This window comes from Bos javanicus, chromosome 20 (assembly GCF_032452875.1).
Source record: "Bos javanicus breed banteng chromosome 20, ARS-OSU_banteng_1.0, whole genome shotgun sequence".
NCBI classification, from domain to species: domain Eukaryota; kingdom Metazoa; phylum Chordata; class Mammalia; order Artiodactyla; family Bovidae; genus Bos; species Bos javanicus.
In genome coordinates this window covers 1,891,112-1,915,094 of record NC_083887.1, presented here as the reverse complement: position 1 = coordinate 1,915,094, position 23,983 = coordinate 1,891,112, and the positions used below count along the sequence as shown (strand labels likewise).

The following is a 23,983-nucleotide window of genomic DNA, read 5'->3' as shown; positions in this document are numbered from 1 at the left end:
GATGGCTTCACCCACCGGCGTACCATGAGCAGGGCCGCTTCCTCCAGAGTGCTTAGCGCTCTTTGCTCTGTAGCTGTGGCTCCCGCCCATCCTCACCCCGGCACCTCCATACCCCCGTGCTGGCGGTGGAGGCACATACCTGGGATAGTAGGCATGGACTGACTGGCAAAGCTCATCTGAGAGAGGATGGACGCCCTGGGGGCGACGGCCACGTGCTCCGAAAGGTTGGTGTCACTCATGAACTCGTGCTTTCTGGAGAGCTGGACGAATACATCACGCACACACGCGCGTACACACACACACACACACACCACAGAGGCTAAGCATGAGGCAGCTCCAGGCTCTGAAAAACCAGTGTTAAGGGACTGGCATGGCTTCTTAGACTCGGCCTGAAGTCCCTCTGCTCTGTTTTGCATCACTCTGTGTCAATCTGCGCCACAGGCTGCACACTTCTCAACTGTGGTGGCACACACAGTTCCATACTGTACATACTATACCACTGTGGTGGTGGCCTTCACCTAGACTCTTGTGTGAATGACACCCCCTGGATTGCGAAACGCGGTCTTACTTCCAGCCCTCTCCCTCTGGCAAGAATAGTCTCTGAGGCCTGCTGGGAAGCTTGGGGAGGATTCTTTATCTCAGCTGGTCCCTGGCCCTTTCATCTGGCAGCCCTCCCTTAGCAGGACGCTAAATCCATCTTCCTATTCCAGGCTCCCAGAATGCTTTCAACAAACCTCTCTCTCGGGGGAAAGTTGGGGTTGAACCCAGGGCTGTCTGGCACTAAGTCTCATATTAAATAGTTATTAGTTTATAAGACAAAAACTCTCCAAGTCAGGGCAGTGAGAATTTCAGCTCTGCATGCTCAGCTGGGCTCTGGGTCCACGGGAGGAGCTTAGGAGAGACGTCACTGGTTAGACTGCCCTGTGGTTGGGGACAGAGGGCTAAGAGATAGAAACACCTGGGCCAGCCTGGGAGGGTGACTCTCCCACACAGTGGTGGGCCAGGAGGCTACTCCCCAGCCTTGCAGAGTCCTGTGCGATGGCAGAAAGGACACAGTGACAGCCCGGGTCAAATTCCACTGTCACATCCAGGCTGCTGGGGCGCCAACCAGCACTTCACCTCCCTGCTCCTCAGACGCCTCATCTGTAACCCCACCCAACTGTGAGGCTTGAGCAAGCCACATCTCAGAGCCCCCAGCACTGTGCCGGACGTGCAGTGGAGAGCTGCCTGTGGTGTCAGAGAGGATCCTGCCCTGTCCACTCACCCGCTTCAGGTCCGACTCTGCTGATGGCTTCTCGTCTGCGAACACCACACTGCTCCTCTTGGCTCTCTTCTTGGACCTGCGAAGCTTGACCTCAGGCAGAGTGCTCCCTGGGGAGATGGGTTCCTCGTGCTCCACTTTTGGAGTCTTGGGAGGTGCCATTTCCAGGTCGAAGCTGAATGACAAGAGGGAGAGCAGGAGAGGCTGCAGTTAGAACTTACTGGAACTGTCTTGCAGGGACCCAGGCTGACTGACCTGTCATTACAGGGCCAAGGGGTAGATAGTTCACCTGGCAGAGTTTGCAAACACTCAGAATACAGGGTAAAATAAAATGGAAGGCAGTGAGCCATAAGACTGGTGACAGGAAGATAAAACGGGTTAAAAATATGGACCTGGATTCCAGTCTATGCCACTCTTGAGCTGAATGACTTTGGGCAAATCACTCAACCTCTCTGAGGCATGACTGCCCTTTATTAAATGGGGGTGTTTGCAGCAACGTTATGGAGTAGCCAAGAGATGAGGCCCAGGAGCTCTTAGCACATTCTCCCAGAGAGTGCGCCATCACAGGATCTTGTCAGCACAGTAGCTGAGTTGCACTCTGAGTGGCTGAGCAGGGAGACCCGCACAGAGATACAGGGGAGGCAGGTACAGGAGGAGGAGTGGGGTGGGGGTGGGGGGGCGCGGAGGCAGGTACAGGAGGAGGAGCGGGGTGGGGGAGGGGAGGTAGGTACAGGAGGAGGAGCGGGGTGGGGGTGGGGGGGAGGCAGGTACAGCAGGAGGAGGGGGGGGGTAGTTGGGAGGGACGGAGCCCCTGCAGAAGGGAGCAGGCTGGCTGATGGAGACTGTCACACGCTGTGGCGAGTTCTGCGGGGCCCTCAGGAAAAGCCACATTCCTCTCCGGGTCTCAGCTGACCCCCTAGCAACGGCACAGAGTTCTGTTGAGGCCCCAGGTGAGGAAAGGCTTTCAGAGAGAAGGGCAGGAAGGTGGAGAAGAAAGCCCTGGGGCAGAAAAGGCAGAGGCTGTGCTGGGGGCGGGGCTGGGGCAGGGGTGCAGGGGGCTGCCTGGGGCAGGGGTGCAGGGGGCCGCCTGGGGCAGGCACTGACCTCTCGGAGGTGGCTTTGCTGGGCGTGCTGCAGTCAGAGTTCAGGGAAGCCATGGAGATGATGGACATCTGCCTGTAGGAGCGCAGCATGGACCGCGGCCTACCAACGCGCCTGTCCTCGAAGTCGGGCTGTGGGGGCAGGAGCAGGAAGCAGGAGGTTAGCAGGCAAGCCTGACGTCGGGGCGAGGCCCTGGGGTACCGGGCCCTCCACAGTCCTGCTGCCTTTCTCTTCCACCTGGGCGGGTGGAGCCGTGGGGTAGGGCAGCGCATGAAGAGAGAAACTTTCTGGCTGGTTGAGCCTCAGGGTGGTTGTTTAATAAAGAGTTCGTTAGGCCTTTACTCCTGGTTCCTGAGAGGTGATGTCTAAATTCTTACAATTTCCCCTCTGACACTAATGTCTTTGTTTTCCACCCCTTTTCCACTGACGGGGAGACCCAGGATGGGGGCTGGCCAGACAGACCAACCTTGTGATTACAGGGCTGGTTCTCCAAGCCAGATAATATTAGCTCAGCATCCGGGGAGAGGAGGGGAACTGGAGATGGATTTCATGATTGATTCAATCATGCCTATGTAATGAAGCCCCAATAAAAACTCCAGACATTTAGGCTAAGGTGAGCTTTCCTGGCTAGTAATCATATATGGATATCCCAGTAGGATAAATATTGACTATGCCAAAGCCCTTGACTGTGTGGATCACAACAAACTGTGGAAAATTCTTAAAGAGATGGGAATATCAGACCACTGATCTGCCTTCTGAGAAATCTGTATGCAGGTCAAGAAGCAACAGTTAGAACTGGACATGGAACAACAGACTGGTTCCAAATTGGGAAAGGAGTTCATCAAGACTGTATATTGTCACCCTGCTTATTTAACTCATATGCAGAGTACATCATGAGAAATGCCAGGCTGGATGAAGCACAAGCTGGAATCAAGATTGCCAGGAGAAACATCAATAACCTCAGATATGCAGATGACACCACCCTTATGGCAGAAAGAGAGGAAGAACTAAAGAGCCTCTTGATGAAAGTAAAAGAGGAGAGTGAAAAAGTTGGCTTAAAACTCAACATTCAGAAAACTAAGATCATGGCATCTGGTCCCATAACTTAATGGCAAATAGATGGAGAAACAATGGAAACAGTGAAAGACTTTATTTTGGGGGCTCCAAAATCACTGCAGATGGTAACTGCAGCCATGAAATTAAAAGACACTTGGTCCTTGGAAGAAAAGCTGTGACCAACCTAGACAGCATATTCAAAAGCAGAGACATTACTTTGCCAACAAAGGTCTATCTAGTCAAAGCTTTGGTTTTTCTAGTAGTCATGTATGGATGTGAGAGCTAGACTATGAAGAAAGCTGAGCACCAAAGAATTGATGCTTTTGAACTGCGGTATTGGAGAAGACTCTTGAGAGTCCCATGGACTGCATGGAGATCCAACCAGTCCATCCTAAAGGAGATCAGTCCTGAGTGTTCATTGGAAGGACTGATGCTGAAGCTGAAACTCCAATACTTTGGCTACCTGATGTGAAGAACTGACTCATTTGAAAAGACCCTGATGCTGGGAAAGATTGAAGGCAGAAGGAGAAGGGGACAATAGAGGATGAAATGGTTGGATGGCATCACCGAGTCAATGGACATGAGTTTGAGTAAGCTCTGGGAGTTGGTGATGGACAGTGAGGGCTGGCCTGCTGCACTCCATGGGGTCACAGAGTCAGACACGACTGAGCAACTGAACTGAATCCTGAGGACACAGAAATTATACATTGGGGACCCTCCCAGACCTCATCCTATGCTTCTCTTCATTTGGCTGGTCGTGACTTGTTTCCTTTATAAATAAAAACTGTAATTCTAAGTACAGTCATCCTTCAATATCCCTGACTCCTTAGGACACCAAAATCCAGGGCTGTTCAAGTCCCTTATATAAAATGGCATAGTCTTTGCATGTAACTTATGCATGCATGCGTGCATTGTAAGTCACTTCAGTTGTGTCTGACTCTTTGCAACCCTATGGACTGTAGCCCACCAGGCTCCTTTGCCCATGGGATTCTGCAGGAAAGAATACTGAAGTGGACTGCCATGTCCTTCTCCAAGTGAAAGTGAAAGTCGCTCAGTCGTATCTGACTCTTTGCAACCCCATGGATGTCCATGGAATTCTCTAGACCAGAATACTGGAGTGAGTATCCTTTCCCTTCTCCAGGGGATCTTCCCAACCCAGGAATCAAACCCAGGTCTCTTGCATTGCAGGCGGATTCTTCACCAGCTGAGCCACAAGAGGGATCTTCCCAACCGAGGGATCGAACTGGCATCTCCTGTGTCTCCTGCATTGACAGGTGGGTTCTTTACCACTAGCACCACTTGGGAAGCCCAGCTTATGCATTGATGCTGTTGTTTAGCTGCTGTCATGTCTGACTCTTTGCGACTGCTGAACTGCAGCACACCAGGCTTCCCTGTCCTTCACCATCTCCCAGAGTTTGTTCAAACTCATGTCCATTGAGTTGATGATGTCATCCAACCATCTCATCCTCTGTCATCCCCTTATCCTCCTGCCCTCAGTCTTTTCTAGAATTAGGGTCTTTTCCAATAAGTTGGCTCTTCACATCCAGTGGCCAAAGTATTGGAGTTTCAGCTTCAGTAACAGTCCTTCCAATGAATATTCAGGGTTGATTTCCTTTAGGATTGACTGGTTTGATCTCCTTGCAGTCCAACGGACTCTCAAGAGTCTTATTCAATACCACAGTTTGAAAGCATCAATTTTTGGTGCTCAGCCTTCTTTTTGGTCCAATTCTTATATCTGTACATGACTACTGGAAAAACCAGAGCTTTAACTAGATGGACCTTTGTTGGCAAAGTGATGTCTCTGCTTGTTAATACGCTATTTAGGTTGGTCATAACTTTTCTTCCAAGGAGCAAGTGTCTTTTAATTTCATGACTGCAGTTGCCCTCTGCAGTGATTTTGGAGCCCAAGAAAATAACATCTGTCACTGTTTCCATTGTTTCTCCATCTATTTGCCGTGAAGTGATGGGACCGGATGCTATGATCTTAGTTTTTTGAATGTCGAGTTTTAAGCCAGCTTTTTCACTCTCCTCTTTCAGCTTCATCAAGAGGCTCTTTAGTTCCTCTTCACTTTTTGGCCATTAGAGTGGTGTCATCTGCACATCTGAGGGTATTGATAACCTACATATATTCTTTGGTATAATTTAAATCATTGCTAGATTACTTATACTACCCAGTACAATGTAAATGCTATATAAGTAGTTGTAAATATAATGTAAACGTGAGGTTAATAGTTGTCAGCACAGCAGATTCAAGTTTTGCTTTTTGGAACTTTCTGGATTCTTTTCCCCAAATATTTTTGATCCTTCCTTGGTTAAATATGCAAATAGAGAACCCATGGATATGGAGGGAGGGCTACTTCTTGAGTTCTGTGAAATGATCAGAACTGAAGGGGTGGTGAGAATCTCCAAACCTATAGCCAGCTTGTCAGAGGTGCAGGGAACCCTGGTGTCTTGGTGAGGGGGTCTTGTGGGGGACTCTGCCTGTAACCTATGCAACGTGGCCTAAGTCTAGGTGGTTGCCATCAGAACTGCACTGGGTGTCGCACAGACAGTGTTGGAAAAGGCAGCCTGTCTCATGGAAAAACTACTGGCCTGAAGACAAGACACCTGAGTTCATCTGTGTGCTTTCCAGTACCTCACTTCCTGTCTCTGGGCCTCAGTTTTCCCATCTGTAAAATCAGAGGGCTGAACCAGATGGCCTCTGAGAGACTACACAGCCTTGACATTTTATGACAATACTTTCTGGAGACAAGGATAAAAGAAGAGGTTCCGTGAGCACCAGGCCAATGGCCTCTTGAGGACACAGAGCTTGTTAGCGGCCACAAGTGCTGGCTTTGGAGGCCATCAGAGCCAGGTGCAAATTTGGAGCCTCACTTGTTACATGTTGTCGTTTAGTCACTAAGTCCTGACTGACCCTTTGCAACCCCATGGACTGTAGCCCACTAGGCTCTTCTGTCCGTGGGATTTCTCAGGGAAGAACACTGACGTGGGCTGTCATTTCTTTCTCCAGAGGATATTCTGACCCAGGGATGGAACTCGCATCTCCTGCTTGGCAGGTGGATTCTTTACCACTCAGCCACCTGGGAAGCCCCATTTGTTATAGCCTCTAGCAAGTCACTTAACGCCTTGGAATCTCTGGAATAGACATGAGGCGTTAAAAGCCACTCCCAAGCTTGCTGTGAAGCCTAAATGATCTAAGTGCTTAGATCAGACCAGCATATAGGAAGTTGGTGCTTCATCAATGTTGCTTTTATTATTAGCACAATCTCTTGATTGTTCAGGACTCAATTTATAACTGGAATTTATCTACAATGACTTTTAAGGGACCAAGTTTCCCAAAGGGTCCCTGGGTTGGCTCTGGCACTGCTGGTTCTCAGGTCCCTCTCAAGGGCAGGCTCCTTTGCTCTGGTCTCTTCGTCCTCCCTGCCCCATCCCACCCATTTCACCCTCTCTGGCCTTGGGGACCAGCCGTACCATCTCTCTGACACCATATTCCTTCTCCACCTTCACTTTCAGGTTCTTGAAACATTCCTCCATCCGGTCGTGGAAAGGCCGCAGATTTTCTGACACCCTTCTCTCGTGGATCTTAATGCCAGCTCCCAGGAAGGGGATCTGGGGAGAAAAGTGGTAAACAATGAGCCAGAGGTTGGCCACCTGGCTTCACAGAGGGGGCAGAAGTCAAGTCCACCCACTGAGAAATTGCTGAGGGCTTTAGGGTCTCAACAACCTTCAGCTGGGGTGACCAACCCTGGGAAATGGGAACATTGCATCCTTGAGGTTTGCTCTGAAAATAAGATTTCTAGGAGAAAGACCTCTGGCTGTCTTGCCTCATGGAAGGGTTGCACCCTCTCCTCCCGCTCCCTCCCATTAGAGGCTGCATGTTAGGGGAAGTCTGCATCTGGTGGCATCTACTGAGGGGCAGAGTGTAAGACCAGAGGAGTGGGATCTCTGTTGCTTTGACTTAAACCCTTGTCCAAGAAGTTCTTGGAGATGCAAATAGAGTGTGACTGTTCAGAGACTGGGAGGTAGGAGAAGGGAAGGGCTAAGCAGAAAAGGCGTGGGCACAACCTGATCTTACAACATGTATCCGGTGATAAGACCGAAGAAAGACAGCTGAGTGTTCATATCATGGAGCTAAGGAGCCAATAGGGGACTTTTAAAGTGAAAGTTGGTCACTCAATTAGTCCAACTCTTTGCAACCCCATGGACTGTAGCCCACCAGGCTCCTCTGTCCATGGAATCCTCCAGGCAATAATACTGGAGTGGTTGCTATTCTGTTTGCCAGGGGATCTTCCTGACCCAGGGATCGAACCCGGGTCTCCTGCATTGAGGGCAGATTCTTAACTGTCTGAGCCACCAGGGAATGGAATATTTTTAAAGTGATGTATAAGCCCTGGGAAGATGAGTGGGGAAGAGATGAGTCATGTGAGGCAGTCAAGCCCTTATTTATCAGCAGAGGAGGTCAATCCACACTGCGTGAACGGTAGATACAAGGATAGAAGCCAAGCCACAGTGGCCGCTGTGCGCTGAGAACAGCTGAAAACTTAGTAGTGTGATCTCAGGGAAGCATAATGAGGCTGCAAGGAGTACAATACTGATCACTTTGGAGAAAAAAAATGCTTTGATGATGGTGATGACCCCAAGACATTTCTGCCTCCTTCTCTTGGAGTACTCCGCCAAATGGCAAAGTGAAGGAGAGACTGAAATTCAGTGAGGCCAGGAGACACGTATGAACCTGGCCCAGAACACGTCAGGTGGAAGGTGGGTGGAGGATGGTAAGTGACCTTCCAGGACAGAGGGGGAGGTGTGGTAAGGGGACAATCTGCTCTGAGAAGCCAGGAAGGGCGCAGGGGTTAGAGGCCCCTGGCAGCTCAGAAAGGCTAGAGTGGGCTGAGAGGCTGAAAACAGGGATGGATTGAAATTCTGTGACAGGAGCAGCTGGATGGCCAGGTCCCTGCAGCTTCATCTGGTACTGTGTCATATTTTCTCATTTCCTCAAGAAGCAGGAGCTTATCCTCTCGAATGATTAGAACAAAGAGCATCGAGCTAAGGGGTACCAGGCACAACAGAGGGCCGGGATGAGGAGCCAGACAGGGGGGTTGAGGAAAAGTCTGCATACTGATAAAGGTGAGACCTTCATTTTTCTGTCTCCAAATTGCCAGCAGCACAGAAGCCAGGAGTTCCTTTGCAGGCAATAGCTCAAAGCATCTGTCCTGGAGAAAGTGAATCGCCCAGACGTGTGTGGATTACTCAGTTACGTATGTAATGCCATCCAGGTGACAAGGCCTTCTCTCATGCGCAGAGATATTCATTCAGCTTTTGAGTGCCCCGACTCTTAACTAGGAACAGACTGCCAAGGATCACCAGGTATTGAAGGAAACTCTTCAGTGTGAAAGACAGTGATCAGAAGCAAAAGATAGGAGAGCAAGCAAACACCGAAGAGGAAGGAAAGAGGTGGGGGAGAAGGGAGGAAAGGAAGCATGAATGGATTAACCTGGAAGAGACAGAAACAAGAGCGCCTAAGAAAACATTATTTAAAAAATAATTAATGTACAAATTAAGAAAAGGTTTTCTATCCATTAAACAGAAAAAGATATGAAACGAGTTGCCAGTCCAGGTTCGATGCACGATATTGGATGCTTGGGGCTAGTGCACTGGGACGACCCAGAGGGATGGTATGGGGAGGGAAGAGGGAGGAGGGTTCAGGATGGGGAACATATGTATACCTGTGGCGGATTCATTTTGATATTTGGCAAAACTAATACAATTTTGTAAAGTTTAAAAAATAAAATTTAAAATTAGAAAAAAAAGAAAGGAATGATAATGGAAATACTGCATTAAAACTACTGAGATAGTGTTGTAAGTGGAGATAAATGTATAGTTTTAATTTTATTAATACATTTTAGAAAAGATAGAAAATCAATTAGCTAAGCATCCATCCCAAGATGTTAGTAGAAGAGCAGCAAATTAAACCCAGAAAGGGCAAAAGGAAGGAAATAATAAAAGTAAGAGTAAACATGAATGAAAAAGAAAACAAACAGAACACAGAGGATTGACAAATCCAAAAGCGGGTTCTTTAAAACTGATCAACCCCTTACAGGGCTAATCAAAAAGATGCCAACAGGTACCATAACCAACATCAAAATTTTAAAAAGGAGTGTCACTATAGGAAGTATAAGCATCATAGAAAGTCATAAGAGGATATTATAAAAAAGTTTATGTTAATAAATTTAATATTTGGATGAAATGGACAAATTGTTAGAAAAATACCGTTTACCAAAAAGGACACAAAAGAAACAGGAAATCTGAGAAGTATTAAATTAAATACATACTTTAAACCATTCTTGGCCTGTGTGGCTTCGCAGACAAATTCTAGCAAACATTTAGAGGATAAATAAATGCTAACTTTATAGAAACTCTTCAGAAAGGATTTTACACGTGGAATAATTTTCAACTTATTTCTTGAGACCAGGATAACTGTTATAAAAATTGAATAAGACTATTATAAGAAATGAAAATTATAGGTTAATATCTCTTTTGAGCATAGATACAAAAATCCTGAAGAACATATTTTCAAATAGAATCTAGTAATATATAAAAATGATAATGTATTATACCCAAGTGGGGTTTATGTCATACATGCAAGGTTGGTTTAATATTCAAAAATCAACTAAAATAATTCACTGAATTAGTGGGATAATGAAGAAACAATAGATATGTATCTCAATAGATACATAATGTATCTCAATAGATACATAAAAGGTACTTGATAAATTAAAAATGCATTCATGACAAAGTAGCAAACTAAGCACTGAGTGGGACATCATCTTTAAAACACCCCACTCTGTGAGATATTGACCCTTGCCCTGATGTGGGAGACAGATGTCCTCTCTCTCTTCTTATACTTATCAGTGCAAAGAGGCAAGAAAAATAACTAAACTGTACAAGACTGGAACAGAATGAGTAAAACATTTTATATTAGAGATGACATGATTGTATCTGTAAAACATCGAAAAGAAACTAAGTGAATTTGGTAGGATTACTGGATACAATATAAACATGTTAAAAAAATGTAATTATACTGACAAACAAAAAGAAAAAAGTTTAAAAGCAATCCTATTTTTAATAGTTAAAGATATCAAATCCCTAAAAACAAGTCTAATAAAAATGTGAAATATTTTTACTATGAAAACGACAAAACTTGCTGAGTGAAATTAAAGAACTAAAGAAAAGGACAGAGATCCCATGTTCCTGTATCAGAAGAGTCAATATCATGAAGTAAAAATTCTCAAATTAGTTTATATGTTTAATATATTTTAATCAGAATCTCTGTGTTTGGGGGGGTGTTTAAAAATTGGCAAGCTGATTTTAAAACTTATATGGAAATACGAAGGAAAAGAAAGAGCAAGACAAATTTGAAAAAGAAATGGAAGCTCTGTCACTGCTAGATCTCAAGGCTGACTATAAAGCTCAGTGATTAGAAGGAGAGTGGAACTGGTGCAAGCATGGAGTAACAGACCGCCGGAAGAGAACAGGAAGTCCAAAAACAGGCTGGCACGCATGCGATCAGTTTATGTCAAAGTGGGGGGAAATCGCCTTCACAACAAATGGTGCTGGAGTAGTCAGAAATCTGTATAGAAGACTAACAGACCCCTTACTTTTTGTCAGTCGAAATCAATCACATACGTAAGACTTCAGCACGAAACCAGAGCATGTCCCAAAAAACAGCAGAATATCATCATGATCTTGGGGGAGTCAGTCTTCAAGTGCACACAAAAGTGATAATCATTAAGAATTTCATAAATTGGACCTCATGAAAGCTACAAACTGCTGTTCTTCAAAAATACATCACTGAGAAAGTAAACAGACAAGCCGCAGACTGAACAAAGGTATCTACAATGTGTTAGACTACAGTGTGTCAAAGACATGTATTTGACAAAGAAGTCATATCCAGAATATATATAAACTGTTATGAATTATTAACAAAAGGCAATTCAGTTAGTAAAATAAGTAAAAGATCTGAACAAACATTTCACAGAAAGGTTATTCAATTAGCCAATAAACACAGGACAATGCGATGAGCGCCATTGCTCGCGAAAGGAAACGCAAATTAAAACTAAACTGAGAAAAAAAAAAAAAAAAAAGAACTAAACTGAGATACCCTCACAGCCAGCAGAGAGACTAAAGGTAAAGAATCACAGCGTGATGTGTCAGTGGAATGTGGAGCGATTCGGGCTCACAGAAGCTGTTGGTGGGGTGTAACTTGGCTCAGCGACTTCGGGAAACTGTTTCTCAGTATCCAGTCAGACCACAGATGAACCTGTGACCCAGCACTCCCGCTGCTGGACGGAGTGAGTGCGCTGAGTGCTGCTGCTCATCACGAGACACGAGCAAGAACGCTCACACGACTGATTCCACACTGTGCAAAGCCCGAAACGACCTGCCACCGGCAGGAGAGTGCGAGACATACGGGTATGTCACCGGCATATTGCTACAGTCACACAGTGGCGAACACTTGGAAACAAAAAAGAAACTGCTCCTGCATGCAGCAGCCTGGATGAATCTCAGACATTACACTGAAAAAAAAGCAGCCAGACACACAGCAACACATACTGTCTAATACCATTTTTATGACGTCAGAAACAGGCAAAACTAATCTATAGAAGTTTGCCATTATCTATTAAAGCCAGCTGAGCGCCAAAGAATTGATGCTTTTGAACTGTGATGTTGGAGAAGACTCTTGAGAGCCCCTTGGACTACAAGGAGATCCAACCAGTCCATCCTAAAGGAAAGCAGTCTTGAATATTCACTGGAAGGACTGATGCTGAAGCTGAAACTCCAGTACTTTGGCCACCTGATGTGAAGAACAGACTGACTGGAAAAGACCCTGATGCTGGAAAGATTGAAGGCGGGAGGAGAAGTGGATGACAGAGGATGAGATGGTTGGATGGCATCACTGGCTCCATGGACATCAGTTTGGATAAACTCCAGGAGTTGGTGAAGGACAGGGAGGCCTGGTATGCTGCAGTCCATGGGGTCATAGAGAGTCGGACACAACTGAGCAACTGAACTGAACTGATTAAAGCCAGATATTCTCATATATTATAACCAAGCCACTCCATAGCTAGGTATATACCTGACAGAAATTGACCATGTTTGTGCTAAAAAAATACATACGAAGATGTTCAGAACAGAACTATTTGAAATAGCCTCAAACTGAAATCACCCCAAATCTCCATCAGTTAAAAAACAAAACAACACAACATTTTTTGGCATAGTTACGCAGTCCAGCTGCATAGACATACATCAATAAAAATGAATAAATAATGGCCTTGTAGAATAAAATTAATCAATTTAAAAACATAACTTTAAACAAAATGTTAGACACAGAAGATTGCTTACTGTGCGATTCCATTTATATAGAGGTCAAAAATCAGGAGAAGTTTAGAAATGAGCGCTTGGATGGTTAAAAACTATTGTTAAAAAGCAAGTAAATGGTTACTGTAAAGGCAGGATAATGGGCAACCTTGGGGAGAGCTGGCAGTGACCACAGGAAGGCACGGGAGAGGCGTCTGTGTGCTAGAGGGATTCTGGGTCTTCATCTGGGGGTGGTCACACAGGTGTACATTGTGATAAATCCATGTGCTGAGTATTTTTGTTGTGCCTACTTCTCTGTATGTAATGCTTCATAACATGTTTACAAGAAGAATGTACTATAGACATCTTTCCATGCCAACAAGTATAGAGAAAAATCTTTACAAAGAAAAAAATTAAGCGCTCAGTCTTGAAATCCATGAAACCGTAAACCCATCATATACTGTGCCCTTCTAGCTCCTGGTGTGTTGCTAGAGGTACAGGTACAGCTCTCTTTGAACTCTAAGGATCTTGTGTTTTGAGAAAATCCAAAGTGAATTTGACTTTGCCAAACCAAGAGCCAATCTATAATTAAGCTTCAAGAGGGGAGGCAGGGAGTGGGTCCAAGCCTGGCACACAGTTGGAGCTCAATGTATATTATATAAGTTGCAAGAATGAATGGAAAGAAATGAAGGAGGAAGAATAATCTGCTGTGTGTAATGTTAGAAAGGCCACTTTCACCCTGAGCAGGCCAGCGTCTTTCGAGTATTTAGGATGCTAGCCTCTGAGTGGGAGGGACGTGGTCCAGGGCAATCCCCTTTGGTGGGCTTCCGTCAGCAGTGTGGCAGAGGAGGTGGGGCTGGTGCTAAGGCGAGGGCACGCGCTCTCCACTAGGGGGTGCTGTTGGAGGAGGCCTGGCCAAGGGCTCTTAGAGGCTGTAACATCCAACACAGGCTTTTAGTCTCCCTTCTTTGCTTGTGGTGTCCCTTTTTGAATGGAGTCGGACACGACTGAGCGACTTCACTTCACTTCACTTCTTTGGGAAAATGTCCTTAGAAGGCACAGCCTGGTATCAGCCGCACTGTGAGGCCACAGTCCAGGCCATACTTTGGGTGGAATGGATACGGCCCAGAGAGTCCCCTCCCGGGGGATAAGGCACGCCCAGCAGAGAGGCCAGGGCAGCGACACGGACTGAGACTGACCCCCAAAAACCAGACAAATTGGAGTGACGTTTTCGCCCTCCTTGGGGTGCCCCAGAAAGAATGGAAGCAGGAAACCAACCAAGGTCTGCTTCCCAAGCTTGGGCATGGGGAGGGTGGGATCATCACTTGAGCATTAAACGACACGGTGACCTCCAGAGCTGGGCCCTTGGGGATGACTGGGTTTCACAAGTGGCACAAGGTAAGGAGGGAGAGAAAACTGCGGACACACAGAGTGCACCTAGGAGAGTGCACCACACAGCCCTTGGCGGTTCATTTTAAGGCCTCACTTTGCATAAATTGGCAGAGGCAGAGAAGGACCTGAATTAGGAATTCTTATTTTAAGAAAAGAGGCTGCACCCAACGCTTCGCATTCCTGATTTCCCTCGAGTCACAAAAACTCCCCACCACAACAGCTCGCCTTTCTTTGCTCTGTGACTGGAAAGAAGGGAGGGCTGGCCCTGCTTGCTGCCCCCCAGCGCGCCCTCTGGAGCTCACCCTGGGTCCTGGGTGGTCCGTGGAGAGCAGGGAGGTGTTGGGGAGGGGGTGCTGCAGGCCCAGACTGGGAGCCTGGTCATTTGAACACCTCTGGGGAGGGATCTGTGGATCGTTTCTTCTCCAGGGAGTGGGAAAGAGACAGAGGGAGAGAAAACCCAGGAGAGGGAGCCAGAGAAAAAGCGGAAAAGGAGGAAGGACAGTGGAGAGAGAAGCAGAAGGGATGCAGAGCCAGGAGTGAGGTGTGAGGGGGGCGGCAGAGTGAGGCCCGAGTCAGAGACAGGAGGGGGAAGCAGAGAGCTCGTCAGGAGAGAAATACAGAGGGCGGTGCAGAGTGAGACAGAGAGGAGACGTGGAGGGAAGCAATGGGGGCGACGGGGTGCAGGGAGGGGACAGATGGATGAAAGACACACAGGGAGCAGGGGAGAGCAGGCAGGAAGAACAGTCTGTCCGAGGCCCGGGGCTGGACTGCCAGGGGCTGAGCAGCTTGTGTGGAGGGCAGGTGCTAAGGCCTTTGACCCTGCCAACCAAACCAAGGCCTCGATTATTTTTGAAACCTGGTATCCATCTGAGCATTAACTGTGATAAACTGGGTCAGCTGTAGAAGGAGGGGAGGTGGGGGTGGGGGCTGGAGTCTCCCGTTATCTGATTGGTGGGTGCTGGGTGCAGGGGTGGTGGTGGGAGGTGTGCGGGAGCCTGGATTTCATTTGGGTCCCACTGGGAGAGGCCGCCTCCTGAATTCAACATGCAACAGAGCAGCCCTAGCAACACGCAGCAGCGCAGCACCCCCGCACAGTGCCCCGAGGCACCCCACTTCCAGGATGAGCCTGCCCAGGTAAAGACAGAGTCAGAAGAAAGGTCCAAAGCCAAGGGGCAGGAGAACAAGTAAAGCTAGGCCATACCCGCCAGGGGCCAGCGGAGGGCAAGCCGGCCAGGAAGGGCAGAGGAGGGGGCTCCCCAGGCCAGCTCTGCTGTACCTGCCAGGCGATCAGGTCCTTGAGGCGTGTCAGCTTGTCCTGGTCCTCTGGGTGCTCCCGGGTGTACTCCTCAGTGAAGAAAGCCTGGGGGGACAGACAAGACATCGGGGGTTTCCTGTGCCTTTGGCATGAACCCCACAACGCATCTGGCACTGGGAGAGGGTTCCGTCTGAAAGGGGCGGGAGTGAGGCCACTGCTATGTAGATGGGCAGCAGTCAGGGAGCTCAGAGACTCATGTCGCCTATTCCCAGGGCGTAGATCGGTATCCACTGGGAAAGCGTCACAAACAAACCCCAGGGAAACAGTTGTTAGATGGAGGTGGGGGGGGGTCTCCAGACCAGTAGCATCACCTTTGAACAAACTCCACCCAGGCTGACTGAATCAGAACCTCTGGGGTTGGGATGGGGTGGCGGCAACCATGTGTCAGGAAATCTTGCAGGAGTTTCTGCTGCAGTTCAACGCATCGTCCCATGGGAAAAACCTCAGTAAGGAATTTCACCCGACGGACTTTCCAGTTCACCTCCCTATGGTGTGGGACCTTGGCAGCCCGGCTCTTTCTGGGCTCATGTGCTCAGTGCGTGTACATACACACAGACGTGTCTTATCACCCCTCAAGGATGTACAGAAGGTTACCAGAGATGACTGTACGGGGTATCCAAGGGTAACTGGAAGGACTGACTGGAATTACTGTCCCTGAATTATACTGTTGTGTCGTCTTCTTAGTCTTACCTCAATGGACGACACAGAAAAGTTAATAAGAAATTCATCATGACAGTTTTGAGAATGAGTTGACAACTTTTCCCTCAGCATCCCATTAATGTATGGCTTAGGTGAAAACCAAAGAAAACTTTCTATTCTATCTCAGTGCTGGAAAAGGTGTGCCCCAACCCACACCCCACCCCCACTTACTGAGTAATTATTTTCCTCCAGTGGAAAATGTGACTCCTATAACCGATGGCCTTTCCCTTTTTGCCATGGACACCATGAGGCTCAAAAATGAAATCTGTGGCCGAAACGTGTGCGGATTTCTAGAGGGACCTTATGACCAAAATATCTAGATAATAACTCCCTCTTTGGAGTTGATCTCCCATCCCTTCTGGATTTTCACAGATTCTGGGTTTCACTTCTTCCCATTTGTAGAGGTCATTTCCATCATCTGTAGAAGAGATGACTTTCCACAAGTGGTGTGGACTTTGACTGGTGGATCCTGACTTTCCTGGTCTGGATTATGGTCATCCCAGAGTTTCTCTTTGACAGAGGCACCTGGATGTGCCCAGCGGGATAAGAGACGCCTATGAACGCTGCTCCTTCCTGCACCACACAGAGCGCAGCATGGAGGGAGGGAAGCAGATGAGGGTCAGGCTGTGGGAACTCTGGGGGCGCCTGAGGCCCGAACACCTGCCGTGACCTTCTGAGGGACAGATGGCTGCATGAGATGAGTGGCAGCAGCTCTCTGCCCGGGACCCTCCTGCCACCGCCCTGTCCCGTTCAGGAGAGGGGACCCCTCACCTTCTCATACTTGGCGAACCCTCCCATGACAGCAGGGTCCACGATCCCGTTCAGGAGCATGGAGAGCGGGTTAATGGGGAGGGTCTCGTCACTCTGATACTGGTTTATCATCATCAGGATCTTCTCATTGGCGGTGGACATGGTTTCGATGGCATTCTCCAGAGGGCTAATTGTGGTCTGTTGAAAACAAGATCACCAAGAAGAAAGGGCCTGAGCAGGCTGCTTTAAAAACAGGTATAATTATTGGGATTGATTTCCTTTGGGATTGGAATTCAAATGAAGCAATGTTCCCCAAGGGGCTGTAGCAGGCTCCCATGGTAATTACTGAGCCCTGGGGGCCGTCTGCTGTCTGGGGATGTGACAAGCTGAATTTCTGCTTAGTGAGAAAAAGATTTCCCTGGGGAAATGAAGTAGGCAGTAGCAGGCACTCTTTGGGGTTTCAGTGGTTGGATGTGCTCCAAGGAGGCTTTTTCCTCTTATTACCTGGTGAGAGACACTCCCACTCAACCCATGAGGCCCTGGATGTGCACCCACCATGTGTGAGCCCTGAGCTGGAGGCCAGAGCAGCTGATGATACAATCACCAGCCGGGCCCACATCAGGTCCCGAGACTTGTTATATGCGGGGTCACTGCTCCAACATAGGCTTCGTTTAGTTGGGAGATAAAACTAAACACCCTTTCAATACCTCTTAAAAAGCAAGATAAATAGAACGCTGGGTTTCCCAGGTGGCACAGTGGTAAAGAATCTGCCTGCCACTTCAGGAGATGCAAGAGACAAGGGTTCAACCCTGGGGTCAGGAAGATCCTCTGGAGGAGGAAAGGGCAACCCACTCCAGTATTCTCGGCCTGGGAAATCCCATGGACAGAGGAGCCTGGCGGGCTGCAGTCCATGGGGTCTCAAAGTCAGACACCGCTGAAGGACTGAACACAGCACAGCAGAGTGGCATTAGGCACTAACTGGCAAAACCGTGGTTCCCGTGAGCATAGGATCTAGGCAAAATAGGAAATAAGAAGTCTTCAAACTTTCTCTGTGACAGAGCCAGATGCTGTCTGTGGCAACAACTCAACACTGTCATTGTAGGAAGAAACCAGCTACAAGCAGTGTGAGTGTCAGTGAGCACGGTTGGTCCAATGAAACTACTTAGCAAAATAAACGCAGGTGGGGTCTGGCTCATAGGCCATAGCTTCCTGACCCCGGAACTAAACTAAGCAAATTAAAAAGGAGTGCAAACCTCAGCTGGTTTTTCTATCTGTGTGACCTTCGGCAAGTTTCCTAAACTTTCCAAGCCTCAGTTGACTCTTTGGTAAAATGAGAAAATCTACTACAAAAAGTAGCTGATGGCTACTATTATTACCTCTTGTAGACATTAGGACAAGGAACAGCATCCGTCCTAAGAAGGGAAGACTCACTGGCAGGGCGGGTGGGGGCTGGAGGGAATGGTCAGGAAACCTGAGAAGCCTTCCTGGAGGAGGGGGCCCTAAGTGGTGTGGTCTGTTGAAACGGTGGTGTTACAGGGCCTGCCTCATGAGTACACGGCAAAGAGTAGTTGAGATAATATGACACTTGACTCACAGCAGCACTCTTTACAAAGTGCATCGGCTAGTTACTGTCACTGTTGAGTGTACGAGAGGGGCAGACCCAGCATTCATAGCCACAATTTTAAATGAGTTCCCTAAATCCCTGGGAAAGCCTAGCCTCCTCACGCACTTTCCTTGTCTCTGGACATTTTTGAAGATGGCCATCTCCTCAAAGGTCCTGCGAGTAGGCTGTCTCTGTGTGTCACTGCCACTCTCTGTCACTCATGCACACACATGTGCATGCACACACATACACACGCAAAGGGGAGCTGGAGGGGAAGGCTGCTCAGCCTGGGCGGGGGGGGCAGCGGCCCGTGTTCTACAAGCTGCGACCCACGGCCCAGGGTCTGTCTTAGGAATCCTCTGAGCTGCATGAGATAAGCATTATTATTACAACTTACATCTGCCACTGATCACTGGGGCAGTTCAAGTTCCATCTTCAGGCTTTAGCTTTTTCATGTGCAAAATAATTCCAATGGATGGAAACTAGGGAAGGGTTTGCATACTGGAGATCTGTAGGTCAAACTGGGCCTGGGCCTGTCATTTAGCCAGCACATGAGTTCTAATGTTTTTAGAAATTAATTCAGCCTGAAGGAGCTTGCTGCAGCTTCTCCCACTGCCTGTTATCTTAATGTGACCATTTCTCATATTTACAGTCTCTTCTTGGGCTCTGAAGGTATTTAGATTTGTAGCTCTTGGATTAAATGACCTTCAGAGTGTCTTTCAACTCGGAAACTCCATAGTTTTATATTTTTTTTTTGGCCACACTGTGTCTTGTGGGGTTTTAGTTCCATGATGAGGAACTGAACCTGGGCCCTTGGCAGTGAGAGGGTGGGCAGCCAGAGAATTTCCATAGTTTTTTCATGTCTGTTTTACAGATGATGAAAACTAAGGCCAGAGATACACTGTGTTTGTCCAACACCATATAGCCTCTTAATAAGTAGGTTGAATTTGGGCCTCTGATCCCCAGCTCAGAACTTCTTGTAAAGATTAAATATTCTCAGGACCAAGGACGAGGAAAGAACTCTCAATAAGCAAGACTTACACTTGAATCCCATCAGAAAACACCCCTCCACACAAACCGTACTATAGTCATGACGGTTCATGAAAGAAACCACCAAGAACAAGACACGAATTCTGTAACACAAAAACAAACGTCTGGAGAGGGATTCACTCAGCAGGCATCAAATTTTTGCGTCCGAAACATCCTTAATTATCAGTAACTCAACGGAGGGAGGTTAATAGAGATAAATTTCCTCTGGTCAACTTTTTGGAGGCTTTCCCAACCACTTCTATCAGGGGGGTATCAGTCAAGGTTGACTATTTCCTTCCTAATTTCAGAATCATGAGTTCATAAAGTAACCACTTCAGATATTATAGGCTTCTGCATATTAATTGAGTGACGGGTTGATGAATTTACTTAATAACTATTCTTGAGCACAAATTATGTATCTGGGACTATTCTTTGCACTCAAGAGACATGGCCAAGAACAAAATGGACAAAAACCTGTCTTCCTGGAGCCCTCAGCCTAGTGGAGCTTATATTCTAATGTTACTGTATGCAAAATTATAGATATTAAAAATAAACATACAGGCAAGGTATGTTGTCCATCAGGAGGTGAGATACCCTGGCAGAGGGGGCCGGGGCATGCAGGGAGGGCAGGCAGGGATCCCCTCAGTTTGCTGACAGCCCTGTGGGGACAGTGAAGAACAGAGGTACCTCTCTGAGCCCACCAGAGGAGAGGGGACGGCCAGGGTCAACGGGTAGAGACCACAGCTTAGTGGAAAGTTTCCAATTCTTCACCTCAAAAATGGGATTAACATAACAGCGTACTTCACAGGGTTTTGTGGGATTAAATAGAATAATGCTATAAAGCCCTTGACACAGCTCCTGGAACACTTGTCTAAGCTTATCACCCACCACTGTGTCCCCTGAATAAAGGTCACGTGTTGTTTCTTCCTCTCCAGGGCACTAACTCTGGGGTGGGCTGGGGACACATTGAGGACGAGAGAGTGATTTTATCCAGATGCCTGATATGAGAAGTTAAAGTCAAACTTCACCTCTTTTATTAAAAAAAAAAAATTCAGTTTATTTATTTCTGGCTGTGCTGGGTCTTAGTTTCAACACTTCGGATGTTCAATCATAGTTGTGGCATGTGAACTCCTAGTTGCGGCAGGCACATGGGCTCTAGTTCCCTGACCAGGCATCGAACCCAGGCCCCCCCGCACGGGGAGCATGGAGTCTTAGCCACTGGATGACCAGGGAAGTCTCAAACCTCATCAGTAAAAGTCTCAAACCTTTTACTAACCTTGAACAATCCACTAACTCACTCAGTACCTGGGTTTCCTCATATATAAAATGGCAGAATAATAATATCTACCTTGCACTTGTGGAGAGGTTTAAATGAGGTCACACCTATGAACAGTTTAGCACATGCTCAGTAATGTCTGCTGACATTATCATCGTTATTATATTTTCCTAAGGTCTGGGCTACGCCTGTGTAAAGGAGATTGGAGGGTCACCTGGCTGCTGGGGGTATGGGCCTTAAGGGCTGAAGGGGGATGGTTTCAGTGCTGATAAAACAGCACTGGAAATGTCAGTCAGACCGTGTCCCTCCTGTGCGCGCAGCTCCCGTTCACCCAGTGGAAAAGCCTGAGACCTTATGGTGCCTACAAGGTCCTACATGACCTGCTGGCAGACTGCTGCCACTCCTCCCTCTGATTCAGACGCAAGCTCGTTCTGCCCCAGGGCCTCTGCACCTGCTGTTCTCTCTGCTAGAAGGTGATTCTCTTGGATATTTGCATAGATCACTTCCTCACTTCCTCCACGCTTTTGCTCAAAAGGCATTTAGCCAGAAGACTTTCTCTCTCCATGCTGTTTAAAATAACCCCATTCATTACCTTTCTCTTTTATTTTTCTCCAGACTAGCCAGACTAGTTTTCTCCACCTGACATAGTATATATTTACTCAGACATTTTTAGTGTCTTCACCACTAGAATGTAAGCTTCACTGTAAAATCTCCAGGTGCCTGACATGTGTTAGGAACTCAAACATTTGCTGAATGAATAAGTGAGTAAGATATCCTGAATACGTCCCTGCTTCTCAAGTTTCCCTAGTCTTCCCTTTGCATGCTGGGAGCTGCAAGATCCTTAGCTATCTGAGAACATAGAGACCCTGAAGTGAGTTAAGAAGCAAAATGCATGCTATATGTGGAGCAAATACATGGAGTTCACACATTTGCATTGTAGTCAGAGCTTTGCCTCTGCATGATTTCCTTTCTCTGAGCTTTAGTTCATCCTTCTCTAAAACGAGTTCATAGTGGGATTCTGCAAAGGGCTCCCAAACAACTGCTGTGGCGGAGGACACGAGGCCATGGAATTCCAGGCCCTCTGCTTCACCTGTACCAGCCACAGAAGCTCCCCGCTCCTCAGGTTTATTACTGGATTCTATGGTACCTTTCATTTTTCCAGGGAAAAAAGCAGGAAAACTAAATGATGCTTCCCTTTCTGCACTGGAATTCCTGGAGTCCTGCCTGGTGGCTCAAACAGTAAAGAATCCGCCTGCAATGCAGGAGACCTGGGTTCAATTCCTGAGTCAGGAAGATCCCCTAGAGAAAGGAATGGCAACCCACTCCAGTATTCTTGCCTGGAGAATCCCATGGACAGAGGAGCCTGGCGGGCTACAGTCCATAAGGTCGCATAGAGTTGGACACGACTGAGCAACTAACACTTTTTCACTTTTCCTTTCTGCAGCGGCTTTTAATAAAGGCATTTCCCTCTCCCGGTCCCAGGAGACTCCTGAGGCCGGCAGACTCACCTGGGACATGTGGACCACCTCAAACCAGCGCAGGATGCCGGGAAGCTTGTATGCGGTCACGAAGGACGTCCTCTCGATCCACATCGACTGTCCCGTTGGAGGGGGCAGGGGCAGGAAAGCAACACACTTATGAAACCTGAGCAGCAGAGGTGGGACCTAGCCAGGCCCCCAGGCCTCCTATCCACCCGGAATCGGAATAAAAGATTACAAGATCCAGAAACACATTCCCATTTTACCCTGAAGAATCCTTTCCCAATGTGAAGTTTACATTTTCCCTAGATTCAGGTCCAGTATGTTTTAACCTGGGTCTCTGAACAGGCATAATTTTTAGGCACAATTGAATGCATTCACCTGCATTTTCTGGGTGTGTGTGTATAGCAATCAATCATCATATTCTTAAAGGGGCAGAGGGCCACCACCCCCCGCCCCACCGCCAAATACGAAGAATCACAATTGCAGGGAAAGAGCTGAGGGAGACTTGGAGCTGGCTCCTTGTGCCAGCCTTGGCCCTGGGGAATATCAGACAGGTCCTGGGAAACACAGGAACACCGGGGACTGTGAACTCCCTGAGGCTGACAGGGGCTCTCGCCAGGCCTGGAGTACACGGAGAGTGGAGAGGCTCAAGAAATGAGACGACAAACCCAACAGAAGAGCCTGGCGAGTGGGTGTCGTCATACCAACAGAGCCAGGCTCCTTCCTGCAGGCTTGGGTCAGAGGCCCTCCCAGTATGATGCTGCAGGAGCATGCTCTGCTGGTACAGAGGCCCAGGGAATGATCGCGGCTGCTGCAGGGGAGAGGAGACACTTACAGCAAACTCATTCTCAGGATCGACGGTCCCCCTGCGCACTGGCCGGGAGTAGTGGAACTTCTGCACATAGTTGGATTTGTAAAAGCTGCAAGACAGGAAGAGGCTGAGGCTCCTGAGAGCGAAACCTGACCTGACCCCGCACTGTCCAGGGAGGCCCTCCGCAGTGAACTCTAGGTCTGGTAGAGCCTTCGCTGTAGCATTTAAAACCATGCTTTCCTTCTAAGATGATTTAGAAGCTTGTCAGTCGTATGCCCTCATAAGAACATAGCACTCCTCAGGTTACCCCAAAAGTTGAAATTCTATCATTAATACACATATTGGTGCCTGGGCCATTGTTTCTTATGATCTCGAGGAAGGATCTGGATACATCCAAGGTCCTAGACTCATGGCCCAGAGGTATCTTCTAAGGATTCGCTTAAGTATCCCAGCTACCCACCCCTCCCCCCCCCCATCAGTCTTCCTGAATCTCTAGGGCTTTTCTAGCATCAGAGCCAGCAGGGCACAGTGCTGGCTGTGTGGTTGTCACCCCTTGCCCGAGGGTGCCTTACTGAGATGGGGCGGAAGGCTGAGATGCAGGCAGCTACATCCGTTTCCCTACCTCCCTAGCGTGAGACCACTTCTCCCCCAAGGAGCAGGGCATTCCTCTCACAACTGAGCTCCTGCTTGGACAGGCCCTCCTAGAGAAGAAGCCTTTCCGAAGGCACTCAAAGTGTGAAACTGGGCACATGGGCTTCAGGGGGTGAGCCAGACAGCTTGGAGTGGGCACCTGCTGCCCACAGATCCCACAGACCTTCTGCTTCACCGCCTCATTCCTGACCTTGGCTTCTG

General features: G+C 47.9%; 1 protein-coding gene across 2 annotated transcripts in view; it reads right to left on the bottom strand.

The window, feature by feature from the left end:
* Positions 1 to 23,983, bottom strand: part of DOCK2 (dedicator of cytokinesis 2) — a 458,739-nt gene that overhangs the window by 3,106 nt on the left and 431,650 nt on the right. For both annotated transcript variants that reach the window (XM_061393166.1, XM_061393167.1), the window contains 8 exons: positions 23,156 to 23,240; positions 22,348 to 22,434; positions 16,953 to 17,129; positions 15,444 to 15,527; positions 6,893 to 7,030; positions 2,366 to 2,493; positions 1,265 to 1,436; positions 140 to 260 (listed from right to left, as the gene is read on the bottom strand). In XM_061393166.1, the coding sequence (XP_061249150.1) occupies positions 140 to 260; positions 1,265 to 1,436; positions 2,366 to 2,493; positions 6,893 to 7,030; positions 15,444 to 15,527; positions 16,953 to 17,129; positions 22,348 to 22,434; positions 23,156 to 23,240 (992 nt within the window). The remainder of the gene's footprint in view (positions 1 to 139; positions 261 to 1,264; positions 1,437 to 2,365; positions 2,494 to 6,892; positions 7,031 to 15,443; positions 15,528 to 16,952; positions 17,130 to 22,347; positions 22,435 to 23,155; positions 23,241 to 23,983) is intronic.